Genomic DNA, 15,199 nt, shown 5'->3' on the forward strand with positions numbered 1-15,199 from the left:
TCAGCAATACTACAGAATGATGTTGTGTCATGTTTGTTCTACTCTCTCAACACACTTCGAAATAAAAATAAAATCTGAACACATCTCTGTAATAAACATGCACTCAGCAGTTTGTGGATGTTTTCAAATTAAAAGATACAATTCTGTATTATTTTAATTAATTGCAACTTTTCCTGAACCAACTTCCTGAGACTTCATCACAAACAATTTCACTTGCATTGTAAGGACCTACAGTGTGGAGATATTTTTCTAAAGATCTTCATTTGTGCTCTGCTGAAGAAAGAATGTCATACACATCTGGGATGGCATGAGGGTGAGTGAGTAAATGAGAGAATTTATGTTTTTGTATGAACTATCACTTTAACAATGCAATTATTGAAATACCCTATTTGCAGGCTTATTTATGCATACTGTGAGCGCAACAAGCTGACTCACTAGCTTAGGACTTCAAAGTTCTTTTGTACTCAACACAAAACGTCAGTAAATAAAAGTCTTGAATCCAAAGTGCTTCGTTTGACTGTTTAATTATGAATTTCAAAACAGAAAATATAAAAACTTAGGATATTTACTTTTCTTACTAATTAACTGTAGTTCCGTGTAGGTCAAAAGACTGTGTTGCTCCAAAGTCCAGTGGCTTCTGACTGTTTCGCAGGATTCTATTTCTTTCATACTAAATCTAACAACCAATCAAATTACATTATACTAGATCACTGGTAAACTGTTTACATTTAAATTTCTACGTTCCATATGCAACACAGGTTTTCTCAGGTTTTACAAAATAAACTCAAAATATTATTACTTCCATAGAAATGGCTTCAACATAACCCGGTCCCTAATTGACTAGGCTTTAACATGTCAATTATCAACTTAAACTTAAACTGAAGCCATTTACACTCCTACCTCTAACACTTTCTCAATTCCTTTTAGCAAGAATCTTCTTCTCTTAACAGGGAAGTATTTAAAGTAAACATTAACTAGAAAGCATTAACAACTAAATACTTTCACAGACTATTCAAACTGGTAATTTCTATTTTATTCAAGTCTTTCTCTTCTATCTTCAGTCTTCTCCCTGCAATAAACAAAGTTTAGTTATGGGTCTTTGAATGATGCTGGTCTTCGTCCGAACTTCAGCACTTCGAACAACGCCTTTGGAGTCGGGCATCACCTTCATGATTCTGCCTAACATCCAGGAGTTTCTTGGAAGGAACGAATCTGCGACGAGGACAACATCTCCAACCTTGAAACTTCTCTTCAATCCAAGCCATTTTTGCCGTTCTTGCAGAAGCGGTAGGTATTCGTGAGTCCACCTTCGCCAGAATTTGTCTCCAGCGCCGGCGGGCATAAACATCATCCTTAGCGAACACACCAGGTGGAAAACTAGGCTGTGTTTTCAGCGTGAGCAGATGATTTGGTGTCAGCGGTTCAAGGTCATTGGTGTGATGCTTCACAACAGAGCTCAGTACTTTCCTCACTGTGCGGATTTGACACTCCCAAATACCGCCGTGGTGGGACGCAGCAGGCGGGTTGAAAATCCATTGCACACCCTTTCTCATCATGACTTCATTGATACGAAACTGATCCAGCTCTGACAATGCCTCACGCAACTCTCGTTCAGCGCCGACAAAGTTTGTGCCATTGTCGGAACGAATGATTGACACTTGGCCTCTTCTTGCTTGAAAACGCCGTATGGCATTAATACATGAATCGGTGTCAAGAGAATGGGCTACTTCTATATGCACTGCCCTGACAGTTAAACATGTGAAGAGCACTCCATAACGCTTAACTTTTGCACGTCCTCTTCTGACCTCAAAAGGTCCAAAATAATCCACACCCGTGTTGGTGAAGGGTGGTTTGTCAGGGAGCAAACGGTCTTGTGGCAGATCTGCCATTTTCTGCTCTCCTGCCTTTGCATGCAGTCTTCTGCAGAGGTTGCACTCTGAAATCACTTTTCTTGCTGCTGCATTGGCTCTTGGTATCTGGCCACCAGAGAAAGCGTAGCATATCTGTGTCCGTGTCTGGAATCCACACCTGGTAAAACATGGACTCGATATCTGCCATCATGGCGACAGGCTCCTGTCTGAATCTCAGCAACACTCCGATGAGGGTGTTAGTTAAGTCAGGCCCTTGCAACAACTGGTCATTTAGGGACACACCTTGGTAAGTTGCCCCACAGTCAAAAACGACTCTGAGTTTCCTCTTTTTTGGATGGTACACCCCATGGTGTGGAATGAACCATAATCTTCCATCACTGCGAGTCAACTGTTCTTCTGGAACCCTTACTGCATAGCCTTTTTCCAGTATGTTGTCCATAAAAGCCTTGTACTCATGAAAGAAGTCTGTATTCCTACTGAACTTCCTCTTCAAAGAGTTAAGCCTCTGTTCTGCAATACCACGGTTGCATGGCATCTTCACCTTGTCATCCTTCAAAGGCAACTTGATGCGGAAGTGACCATCCACGAGCTGGGCTGATGCTGTCACCGTATGCATGAACTGCTTGTCATGTTGAGACTGTTCTCGTCTGTCGTCACATCTTCTTTCTGGAAAATCTGCATTGTAGTGCTTCATCAGCATGTCATCAAGGCTTATCACAGAAATACGGTTGACAAGGAAACTTTGTCTTTTGCCATCATCTGATTCTTTCTCTTGGCATCTGCTAATTGGCCCATTGACGACCCAACCAAGAGCTGTCTTCACAGCGTATGGTCCGTCGTTCTGGCTGTTAATGATCTCCCATGGCTTTATACGCGTTGACACCGATGAGCAGACCAACTTCTGCTTCAAGTTTTGGGAGATGGACTCGACTCAGGTAAGACCACCTCTCCAAATCTTTCTTCTGTGGGATGTTGACCTTTTTTGCAGGTATATCTGGCTGAGTATACACATTGGGCAGCTGAATGTAATTTTGCTCTTCTATGCCACACACCTCCAGATCGTTAAGTTCATAGCTAACCACTTTCTGTTCTTGCGCTATAGTGCGAAGCAGGAATTCTGTCTTTCTGCCTCGCATATTCAACTTCTTCGCCAAGTCTTCAGTGCAGAAAGTCGCTGTACTTCCTTGATCCAGGAAAGCATAGGTATTAATTATGTTTGTGTCTTTCTTGTGTTTTATCTGCACAGGTATGATGGGAAGAATACACTCACTGTTCCCGGCCCCAGTATGGTCACCTCTTCTGCACCCTGCAGACACGAGGGCACTTGTGACTTCACTTGTGCTTTGTGAGCTGTCATTCGCACTGTTGTTCTTTGATGAAGCATCTTCCTTAACAACGTGCAAGATAGCTGGGTGCTTGAATGAACAATCTGGACAAGAGGCCCTTTTTTTACAGTCCTTGGACATATGACCTGCCGTCAGACACCCAAAACAAAGGCCGTTCATTTTCAAGAACTGAATTCTTTCTTTCAGAGGCTGTTCTCGAATCTTGTTGCATGCATTCAGTGCATGGTTCTTCTGGCAGTAAAGACAGGGACTTTGAAAGACACTTGCTGACTTGACTGCAAAAGGTTTCTTCTCAGGTTGACTTTTATTAACATTATTTTCGATAGCAGACATATTCACAGCAAAGCTGCTTCTTTTAGACTCACTTTTTCTAATGCTTGTTTGCTTTTTTGAGTTGTTCTGATTACTTGAAGTAGAGTCCAAGATATCTCCAAACAGCGGATCATTGGCAACCTTTGCTTGTTTGTACACAAATTCCACTAAATCAGGAAACCTGGCTCTTTTCCTTGTTTTTTCTTGAATGTCATAAGCATAACTTCACCATCTTTCTTTCAGTTTGAATGGAAGTTTGGATAAAATGGACTTCATGTTGGTAGGATTGTTCATTTCATCCATGTAGTCGACATCATTTACTGTGTTACAACATCCAACTAAAAACAAAGCAAAAGCATTCAATCCTTTTCTGTCTTCTGGCCTTATCTGAGGCCATTCCATAGCCTTCTTGATATAAGCTGTAGCGATGGTCATTTCATCTCTGTAGTGACGATCAAGTAGTTTTCTGGCTTCTTTGTAAGCTCTGTCGGGTCTCATGTGCTCACAGCTCCTTATGAGATCAAGTGGCTCCCCACTCGTGAACTGTTCGAGGTAGTACAGCCGGTCTTGATGACTGTCTGTTTTACTGTCGATAGCATGCTCGAATGCCCTTATAAAAGATCTGTAAGTCAGAGGATCTCCTGTAAACGTGGATATGTCTCTTTGAGGCAGTTGAGACAAACTCTGTTGTTTAATGAGCATCTCGGTGACTTCGTTTTGACGCTGTAGCACTTCATGCAGGCTATCTGTAGAAGAATCAGTGTGATCATGATTAAGATGTGGCGTGCTGCTTACAGCATCAAACCTTGACGATGACTTTCTTCTAACTGAAACACCAACTTGAGTGGCTGGCTTTGGGTTGAATGTAAGGGATGGCTTACCAGCTCCACGACGCGCATAATCAACTACATTGTGTTTTTCTTGTCTATGCATCAGGGGTTCAAATTTGGGTCCTGAAGGCGGCTCTAATAAATCAGTTAGATTCATGAGCATCTTCAAATTCTTCATACACCTTTAATTTGGCATCTGAAGCAGCAAGCTCAGTTTCAAGCTCCAATTGCTCTTTTCTAATTCTCAAGTGAATTTCTTCTTTTTCTATTGCTTCTCTCTTTTTGCTGCAGCTCTTGCCAACAATGCTTCACGTTCAGCTTTAATTCTCAGCATTGCAGAATTAGTACTGGAAGTATGGCTTACCATGGAGTTAGCTTTGGATACACTGTCATGTGGCCTAATATCATCTTCCTCATCTTTTAAAACATCTGCAATCCATTTGTTTGTGTCTTCTATAAACTGCTTAAATTCCGAATATTTGTTCTCATAAGCATCTTGAACCGCTTTCTTATCATCTTCATCTATTAACTCACACAACTCTTCATTAATCCGTTCATACTGTCTTAAGCATCTTTCAAACTGTAGCAATGCTTCATATTTAATGAAATTAACATTGTTTTCATTTTCCTTCAATTTGGCTAAATCATTCTTCTGTTTGGTTATTTGCGCCAACTTCCCTTGCGTTATCCTCTCAGCCTTTGTAGTTTCTCCTCTACAGCCTTTTCTGTGGGCTTTGGCGCCCTCTTTTGGTCAACACACGCAAGTGCGCTTTCATCTGCCATGTCGTGTCACTTTAAAATATTCACACAAAACTGTCACAATTCCTGGTATTGTCCACAGCTTCTACTCTTCTTAAGTATTCACAAACACTCATAAATAAAAGAGTCACTGTAGTGTAGGATTTCTTTAAGTAAAGCTCTATGACTTTTAGAACGAAATATCCAGTGAACACGTACTGTCACTTTTAGACGATGGTTAATGTTAACATCGTCAGGAGGCTAATAGAGTCAAGAAGAAAATATCAGGCTTGTTTCAGGGAAAACTTCATTCGGCCGACGACTCACTCCTTTTCAGCCGTATTGGTCTATTGTCTTTGTTAGCAGCCGCTAGCAGATTTCCAAAGCTCGGCCCACTCGATTCCCTCGCCTTCCTTAGCTCGCCGTACTCACGAGTGGCTGGCTTCTTCTTTAAAGAACATGGTGCAGGTTAAACACCACTGTCGATTAATGGGTAGATAAAGCAGTCAAGATATGTATATAAAGTTAGAAATGTCTCCAAAATGGTGTTAAAGTCCAGTTTTTGTAGTTTTTGGTTAGAAACGGTTATTTTTTACGCGATTCGGCGATGACGTCACATGAGGTAGACGCGGTGGAATGTAGCCTCAGCCGTTCTCAGCTACTTGAACTAATTCTAGCAGACTAGCACTGACTACTATGGCGTCTAACTGGGATGAGGAAGAGGTGGCAAGACCCACACTTAACATTTATGATGGCCCACAGCCATACAATTTCGAACCGTTTAGACGTGAGAGGGCGAATGAGGAAATACCGAGAGCAGATGGCCGTCAAAGACAAATAAATGCATGGTCAGAGGAGAATGAATGGAGAGTTGGTGTAGTGTCCTGGTGAGTTGCTATCATTTAGAAATGCAGCAATGACCGCTGGAGCTAGTAGTCTATGAACAGCAGTGCATACAATAACTTTTATGCTTTATTTCTAAGCTTTTACCTCTTTCTCCGGTGAAAATGTTGTTTCGCCGTAGCCGACGCCGAGTAGGCGTCGTCACTGTGATTATTGTTGATAGTGCTAACTAGTTTTCCTCGTGATTGATTGTCATTGACACCGTCAGGCTTACCGGGAGAGGGAGTGAGTGAGTAGTAAGCGTCTGTGTCGCTGTGTTTGGCAGGTGTCTGTGTGGGCGGTGTCGTCCCATGGAAACTGTGGTGGAGAGCTTGTGTTGTAGGGAGGTGAGCGCGTTTTGGTCGCTGGTCGAGGATCTCACCCCGCGGCCAGCAGATGTAACGTGCCTAACGCAGCATCCTGGATTTGAGGCATGCTGCCTGAATCCGTTTGTGCTACAAATAGCATATTCACACTTCAGACAGGATCATGGTCCCCTTCAAGCCAGCACGCACGAGTATGTTCATGGTTTATGTTTACTTTACCAATGTTTTTACACTGAGTCCTTTGAACAACAGCAATAGGTGACAGGAGATGTGTTGCATGCACAAACATGCATAAGAGACAGGCTTCAAATGACGTTTCCAACCTACTTACAGAGTTTAAAACTTAAGAATCTTTCCTACTTATTCCTAGGCAATACCGGTACACTGCGTACAGGCAGGCTATACGCTGGGCTTATGGAGTTTTAGGGAGGAGTATAAGGAAGCCTCTACCCTCTTGTGTGGTTTCAACCATCAGACAAAACTTCCAAAGTGGTGACCAAACCTATCAGGGCTTTCAATGGCCTCGTTTGGATGAGAATGAATAAAAATAATTGTTTATTCTGTTGTGATCGCCCAATTGCCCTTAAAATGTTATAAAGTACACAGAACACATGAATTTTAATAAGAAAAAACAGTTTATTGGCATTGCTTGTAAGGGTTACTAAACATTTACTGAACAAGGACAAGGATTACTGAACAAAGACACAGGTTGCAAGTAAACAAATCTATATAAAAAAAGCCCACTGATGAAGGGCTAGACCTGAAACCTTTGCACATTGTTTCTTTTGCCTGCAAAAGTGTGGTCTTACCTGAGGGTCAACTGATGGTTCTCGCACTCACTCACACTCACTTACTCACACACAGTCACACACAGTCACTCACACACACTCACACTCTTTCATGAATGCATATGCAGTGATACATGCAAAAGCATATCAAGCTGACACACAGTGAACCCAGACAACACCGCACACAGAGGTTGACAAGGCACAGGTAAAATGATTGGTAAATTATTTTGAATTACATAAAACAAATTTCATGCAAATAACAGACAGAGGAGCAGACATGCAGCATGCAGGACCCCTTGAATGGGGTACAGCGACAATTAATGCCACTTACAAAGACGAAAAAAAGTAATGATTTAGTGCAAAGTAAAACCAAATCAACAACACACAAAACATGCAGAATACAGGAAACCACCACCAAATGAGATGACAGGGACAGAAGGAAAGAAGATAAATAACAACTAAAATAAATACTTACAACTAAATCATTGGACTTGTCTGTGGAAAAAAAAAATAATAATAATGTGAATTTAGGTCCTCTCCGGGAACCAGCACCTTATCGTGGTGGAGAGGTTTGTGTGCCCTTATGATCCTGAGGGTTGTGTTGTCTGGAGCCATGTGCTCCTGGTAGGGTCTCCCAAGGCAAAGTGGTCTCAGGTGAGGGGCCAGACTAAGAATGGTTCACAAATGACTCATGGATAAAACGGCAAGAGGAGGAGTTACCCTGCCCGGAGGAAGCCCGGGCCCCCGCCTGGAGCCAGGCCCAGATGGAGGGCTTGTCGGCGAGCGCCTGGTGGCCGGGCTTGTCACGGAGCCCGGCCGGGCACAGCCCGAAGAAGTGACGTGGAACCCCCCTCTACATCCCTTGGGCCCACCACCCATTGGAGGAACCGCAGGAGTCGGGTGCTCTGTCATATGGGCGGCAGTGAAGGCCGTGGGCCACGACGGACCAGACCCGGGCAGCAAAGGCTTGCTCTGGTGACGTGGAATGTCACCTCACTGGGGGAAGGAGCCGGAACTAGTGAGGGAGGTGGAGCGCTACCAGTTGGATCTGGTGGGGCTTACATCGACGCACAGTTTTGGCTCTGGATCCGTACTCCTGGATAGGGATGGACTCTATTCTTCTCTGGAGTTTCCCAGGGTGTGAGGCGACGGGCGGGTGTGGGGATACTCACGAGTCCCCGGCTGAGCCCACTACGCTGGAGTTTACCCGGTGGACGAGAGGGTCAGCCTCCCTACGCCTACGGGTTGTGGGGGAAAACTCTGACCGTTGTCTGTGCATATGCACCGAACAGCAGTTCAGAGTATTCGGCCTTCTTGGAGACCCTGAATGGAGTCCTGAATAGGGCCCCAGTAGGGGACTCCATAGTGATGCTGGGTGACTTCAACGCACACGTGGGAAATGACAGGGACACCTGGAAAGGCGTGATTGGGAGGAACGGCCTCCCTGATCTGAACTCAAGTGGATGTTTGTTATTAGACTTCTGTGCTAGTCATGGATTATCTATAACAAACACCATGTTCGAACATAAGGATGCTCATAAGTGTACGTGGTACCAGAGCACCCTAGGCCGAAGGTCGATGATCGATTTTGTAATCGTGTCGCCGGATCTGAGGCCATATGTTTTGGACACTCGGGTAAAGAGAGGGGCAGAGCTGTCAACCGATCACCATCTGGTGGTGAGTTGGGTCAGGGGTGGGGAAAGACTCTGGACAGACCTGGGAAGCCCAAGCGAGTAGTGCGGGTGAACTGGGAACGTTTGGAGGAGGTCCCTGTCCGCGAGATCTTCAACTCACACCTCCGGCGGAGCTTTTCAGGCATCCCTGCGGAGGTTGGGGACATTGAACCGAGTGGGCAATGTTCAAAGCTTCCATTGCCGGCCGCGGTGGAGAGCTGCGGCCTCAAGGTTTTAGGTGCCGCAAGGGGTGGTAACCCTCGAACACCGTGGTGGACACTGGTGGTCAGGGAAGCCGTCCGACTGAAGAAAGAGGCCTTCCGGGATTTGTTGTCCCGGAGGTCTCCGGAGGCAGTTGCAAGGTACCGACAGGCCCGAAGGGCTGCGGCCTCGGCCGTGAGGGAGGCAAAGCAGTGGGTGTGGGAAAAGTTCGAGAAGCCATGGAGAAGGACTTTCGGTCCGCACCAAAGTGCTTCTGGAAAACCGTCCGCCACCTTAGGAGGGGGAAACGGGAACCATTCAAGCTGTATACAGCAAAGATGGGACGCTGTTGACCTCAACTGAGGAGGTTATTGGGCGGTGGAAGGAACACTTTGAAGAACTCCTAAATCCCAACACGCCCTCTATGGTAGAGGCAGAGCCGGAGGATGATGGGGATCAGATTCTATTTCCCTGGGGAGGTCACTGAGGTAGTCAAACAACTCCGCAGTGGCAAAGCCCCGGGATTGATGAGATCCGACCAGAAATGCTGAAAGCTTTGGATGTGGAGGGTGTCATGGATGACACGCCTCTTCAACATTGCGTGGAAATCTGGGACAGTGCCTAAGGAGTGGCAGAACGGGGTGGTGGTTCCCTCTTCAAAAAGGGGATCAGAGAGTGTGTGCCAACTACAGGGGTATCACACTTCTCAGCCTCCCTGGTAAAGTTTACTCCAAGGTGCTGGAGAGGAGGGTTCGGCCGATTGTCGAACCTCGGATTGAAGAGGAACAATGCGGTTTTCGCCCTGGCCGTGGAACGACGGACCAGATCTTTACTCTGCAAGGATCCTGGAGGGGCCTGGGAGTATGCCCATCCGGTCTACATGTGTTTTGTGGATCTGGAGAAGGCGTATGACCGGGTCCCCCGGAGATACTGTGGGAGGTGCTGCGGAGTACGGGGTGGGGGATCCTTCTTAGGGCGATCCAATCCCTGTACGCCCAAAGCGAGAGCTGTGTCCGGTCCTCGGCACGAAGTCGAGTTCATTCCATGTGGGGTTGGTCTCCGCCAAGGCTGCACTTTGTCACCAATCCTGTTTGTGATATTCATGGACAGGATATCGAGGCGTAGTCGGGTGGGGAAGGTGTGCGGTTCGGTGGGCTGGGGATCTCATCGCTGCTTTTTGCAGATGATGTTGTCTTCATGTCATCATCGGTCCGTGACCTTCAGCTCTCACTGGATCGCTTGGCAGTCGAGTGTGAAGCAGCTGGGATGAGGATTAGCACCTCTAAATCTGAGGCCATGGTTCTCAGCAGGAAACCGATGGAGTGCGTACTCCAGGTAGGGAATGAGGTTTTGCCCCAAGTGAAGGAGTTCAAGTACCTCGGGTCTTGTCTGAGCGACGGAGAATCGGGGCAGCGGGGGCGGTATTGCACTCGCTCTATCGCACCGTTGTCACGTAAAAGAGAGCTGAGCCGAAAGGCAAAGCTCTCGATCTACCGGTCAATTTTTGTTCCTACCCTCACCTATGGTCATGAAGGTTGGGTCATGACCGAAAGAACTAGGTCGCGAGTACAAGCGGCCGAAATGGGCTTCCTCAGAAGGGTGGCGGGCTTCTCCCTTAGAGATAGGGTGAGGAGCTCAGTCATCCGTGAGGAGCTCGAGTAGAGCCGCTGCTCCTTTGCGTTGAAAGGAGTCAGTTGAGGTGGTTTGGGCATCTGGTAAGGATGCCCCCTGGCCGACTCCCTAGGGAGGTGTTTCAGGCACGTCCAGCTGGGAGGAGGCCTCGGGGAAGACCCAGGACTAGGTGGAGAGATTACATCTCCACACTGGCCTGGGAACGCCTCGGGGTCCCCCAATCAGTGTTGGTTAATGTGGCTCGGGATAGGGAAGTTTGGGGCCCCCTGCTGGAGCAGCTGCCCCCGCGACCCGACTTCGGATAAGCGGTTGAAGATGGATGGATGGATGGATGAATTTAGGTTCTCTTGTAGCGTGACTGCCGGGCTAGGAAGAGGCTGACGGCCTCCTCCTTAGGAACCTGTTCGAAGGATTTAGCGATGGGGGCGGGTGCATCGGAGGACAAATTAGCGCTAACCTCTCGAAGAGCTGCAGGTGAATGGGTGTAGCTTTCCTGAAGGGCCTTCATCAATGATGTTGCATAACCTGCAGATATAATAATAATAATACTGAATAAAGATCATTGCCACTGATCACAGATGTCTCGTGAGCCATCTCAAAATATGATAGAACTGCATGACACTGCTTACCGTATGAGGCTGCCTCTTTGATGGGACGCACCACATGGGCACCTTTTCTGAAGCTGGATACCGCACACAGTACTTCTCCGTCCCATCACTTTTCCGTGCTGTCTCAGGTTGGCATTGTGATTGTAATGCAGCCGCTAAGAGAAGCCTACAAAATAACACATTTGAGATTTTTTTTACTACAATAGGCATGATAATAGGTACTATTATTACTATAAAAGGCATAATAATTGGCTGTATTATTCCTTGGATAGCACTGACCTGCTGTACATCCCAACGTATGAAAACCCTGTGTGCTTGGGTGCGAAGTGCAAGATGAGGGAGTGGTAAGCCTCAAGGGAGAATGTCTGATGCTGTGGAGACAGCTGTCGAACATCTTTCAGTAAGGCAGTCCTCGTGATTATGTTCTCCAACTTTACTGCTGCCAATGAGCCTGCAAAGACCAAGACAGGGAGGCAGACAGACACACAGATGGAAAACGTATAAATAGACAAGATAGATTCAGACAAAAATTATTTTTTAATGGAAACACATGAAATGGTCCTGCATATGAATTATAGCAAACATAAACAGTAAACAGAATGTTATGAGATTGCCAGGGAATGAAAAAATAATTTAATCATCATAGGTCACATGTCAAAGCACTCAGACAGCAAATACAACAAAACTGTAGAGCGTACATAATACCACATGCTGTGTGTACTGTACCTGGGTCCAGCCACTCTTTGTTGCGCTGATCCCCGTCTAGAGGGCCATGGGCACAACTGGAGAAAGCAGGGGTGTCATGGTCATGGATGTCCTGGATGTGGTTGACTAAACTTTTCCATTTAGCCTCCATGACTGCTGGGTTGCCGTCTGGGGTTGAGGCTGCAGTCCAATAGAGGTGATTCACTATAGCAGGCCTCCACAGCTGTAGTTGGTCACACTCTTTTGAAGCTGCATCCAATGCCTTCCCCAGACCTGTTTTAGAACAAATGGTATTAATTGATATGCACTAACAAAAACTGCTTCAAGGTTCCAACAATGGATACATACTTTTGGCAATGTGCCACACATCAAAATAATGCCGTGTCCCTTCAGGGCTCAGCTCCTCTCTTACCCATTTGGCAACCTAAGGAGAAATAAACAAACTTTTGTGGATGATTGACCTGTGTTGCCCTCCGTGTATCAGCAAACCACAAACATCCAGCTTCAGTGCAATTCAGATGTTTACATTCTATACTGCATTTTTATTGTAAATACCTGGCGATGACGGTCCGTGATCAGCGTTGCTAAATGCAGGTCCTTTCCCTCAGCAGGCCAACACTGCGCTTGAGCCCTTCAAGCTCACACCATGAGCTGTTGGGGACCTCTGAGCTCTGCAACATGACATAACAGTGTAAGTGTAAAATGCTGGTGTTGTTGAAGGAGGCGTGAATGAACCGACGCGCTGCTGGTCCAAGCATTACGATACACTGTACTCTAGTTAGGCAATACACAAAGCTCTAAGCATCGTTGTACTAGTGGAAAGATGTTATATTAATATACAATCAGTTTACTAAATTGCAGAGTTCATTTCTTTGTCTAATAACATCAGGTTTACCTGAACAAGCTGAACATCCACCACCTTGTTCACTCTGTCCTCGATCAGAGAGTAGGATCCATACTTCGCGCAGTGCCCAGGAGAATCTGACCTGGAATTAATTACAAATTTGAATTAGGTTTCAAGTTTTTAATAACCAAGGTCTGTAAAGACAATCCACCATGTCATCTGCAAATGCCAACTAAAGCCACCCTACATGATAACAAATAAAAAAATCAAAATGTGCAACTGGTCTATGAGCTCTCACACTGGTTTACCTGCAGTCACCAGCAAGAACTAGCCCGCCATCCATTGCCCGTGAGGTCACTAAAATTCTTCGCTTGATCGTTTTGCCAGGCCTGAACGATTACAGGGATGGTGTAGCGGCGCTGATGGCGAAAGTAACTGCTCGCACTGATGCACTGCAGGCCAAACAGAGTCAACATTCTTAATGTCTGGGTGGCCAAACATCCAGTGAAATGAATGGCCCCGCTTAACAGGAGGTTGCAGGTCGGCATGTTCCTGTGGAGCATTGGCTGGTTTTGCCAGAAACGGTGGTAGCCACATGATGCACAGACCTAGATATGTAAAAAAAAAAAAAAAAGAAGAAGAAAAAAAAAAAAAAGTGTAATCAACAGTATATCAGGATTCAATATAGATTAGGTACTGTACATTACTGGTCAAAGGTTTCATGTTTTCAATGAAACACACATGACCAATACAGTATAACACTCAAATATGATGCCATCACAAACCAATAGACTAAAGCCAGCCTGGTACATACATTGTAAATTAAATTAACTGGCAAGACAGTCAGAGCTATCAGATTGTAATTAGATATTCTGATTTTCTAATCAGATGGCCTGCTGCGTAAACAAAACCGTACCTGCTTGATCTTAAGAAAAGTTCCTTCCTGCTGCACGATGCTACTATCTGACCTCTCACAACAGGCCGGACAGATGACAAAAAGGCCCATCAGCTCCTCTTGGCAAACAATGAATTTGTCAATGCCACTACAAGAACAAAAAAATTGTTGTTGGGGGGCATTCAAACTACCAAAGCTACAGTACACAAAAATGAGCATTCAAAATGGTCTATGTTGGTTTTAAACTATCTCACTTGTGATGGGGGTCACACGTGTAAGGTGGCTCCTCATCAAACAAGTCTTCCTCATGCATCGGCTCTTCGGGCACCCACGATAAGTCACTGATGACAGAGGCATTATCATCATCTTCATCTGTCTGTTCAGGACTAGCAAGGGGAGTGGAGGTTTGTGTGCCGAATGATGTCTGTGTGCCCACGCTGACCATCTTGGGCTTCAGGTTAACCTGCACAGCTGTGGAGAGGCAGTAAACATACCCAAACATGAGACAATCATGGCAAATCTAAACTGGTATGTTTTTTGGTGTAGGCTATGTATTAATTTAATCAATGTGTATGGAAATGTTCTGATTGCATAGATACTGGCAATGTTTTAGAGACTATATCTAATAACTACCCCTTAAAATACCCAAGTTTTACCGTGAGACCATCGGGGGCTTCAAAGAACACTGTGTCCCAGCGTCAGAAGTGGAGGAGGGCAAGGGCTGATCCCCAGTATCGACACTCTCCACAGTGTCTACACTGTCCACAGTCTCCTGCTGTGAGGCGTCTGTCAACATCTTGCGAAAACAAATATGAAAAAGGGTCAGCAAAATGCAAATGAGTGTAGTGGTGAAATAAGAGGTGGGTATACTATGAATACTTAGAACAGTGATTCGCAAGCACATTGGGTGTACAAGCACATTGCAGGAGTACATGGAAACATTTAATCATTTATTTTCAACTTGGAAGTACTGAGAATTATTTACTTATCATCTTTGAAATTCCAAGAAGATAAGTAAATATTCCCAGTCATTTCATAAGTCCATCAATAAAATGGGACGTGTGTGCTACAACTAACGTTAGTTTCCCAGTGGAAACAATAACCTATGGCACAGCCATAAAGCTTTCATGATGATATGGACTTTTACTTCAGGGCAATTTTGTTATTATTCTAATTTTTATTCGTGAATCACGAAATATGCTCTTCTAATGTCAGAGTGATCGTGCTTGTAAGTTAGTGGAGGCTGTGTCAAAGGGAACACGGTATACAAAATACACACAGAGCTAGCTAACACGCAGCTTGTAAACATTAACGTTAGCATGATGCTTACCGTGGCAATTTCTCGCTTGCGGCAGACGGTGTCTCTCGACCTCGGGACGGGGCAAGCAGAGAGGTTTGCGTTCACAGACGGCACGGCGGTAGGAAGTAATTTAGCACTCCTCTCACTCTTTAATCCAAGTGAGACCATTTTAGCATCCCCTGAGTGGTAATCCTCCTCTTTGAAATGCGCGCTGCATATTCTCGAGTAGGCGGTGACAGAGCTAGCTG

General features: G+C 45.4%; 1 protein-coding gene across 3 annotated transcripts; it reads right to left on the bottom strand.

Moving 5' to 3' along the window:
- Nucleotides 1-6,315: 6,315 nt before the first annotated feature.
- LOC127640571 (uncharacterized) lies at nucleotides 6,316-15,199 on the bottom strand. 3 transcript variants are annotated; one of them, XR_007970096.1, is made up of 13 exons: nucleotides 14,982-15,199; nucleotides 14,308-14,447; nucleotides 13,906-14,122; nucleotides 13,673-13,799; nucleotides 13,065-13,364; nucleotides 12,808-12,898; nucleotides 12,468-12,583; nucleotides 12,261-12,336; nucleotides 11,934-12,185; nucleotides 11,487-11,658; nucleotides 11,229-11,326; nucleotides 11,057-11,124; nucleotides 6,316-7,588 (listed from the first exon to the last, which is right to left on the bottom strand). XR_007970096.1 is itself a non-coding variant. In XM_052123201.1 (5 exons), the coding sequence occupies exons 2-4, from the start codon at nucleotides 14,094-14,096 to the stop codon at nucleotides 13,071-13,073; spliced, it is 612 nt and encodes a 203-aa protein (XP_051979161.1). In that variant the 5' UTR covers nucleotides 14,097-14,122; nucleotides 14,308-15,198; the 3' UTR covers nucleotides 12,631-12,898; nucleotides 13,065-13,070. The 3 variants fall into 3 exon arrangements, 1 of the variants encoding a protein (XP_051979161.1); XR_007970095.1 differs by having other exon boundaries at nucleotides 6,318-7,588; nucleotides 14,308-15,199; XM_052123201.1 differs by lacking the exons at nucleotides 6,316-7,588; nucleotides 11,057-11,124; nucleotides 11,229-11,326; ... (2 more) ...; nucleotides 12,261-12,336; nucleotides 12,468-12,583 and having other exon boundaries at nucleotides 12,631-12,898; nucleotides 14,308-15,198.

The sequence above is a fragment of the Xyrauchen texanus genome, chromosome 49 (assembly GCF_025860055.1).
Source record: "Xyrauchen texanus isolate HMW12.3.18 chromosome 49, RBS_HiC_50CHRs, whole genome shotgun sequence".
Classification (NCBI taxonomy): Eukaryota; Metazoa; Chordata; class Actinopteri; order Cypriniformes; family Catostomidae; genus Xyrauchen; species Xyrauchen texanus.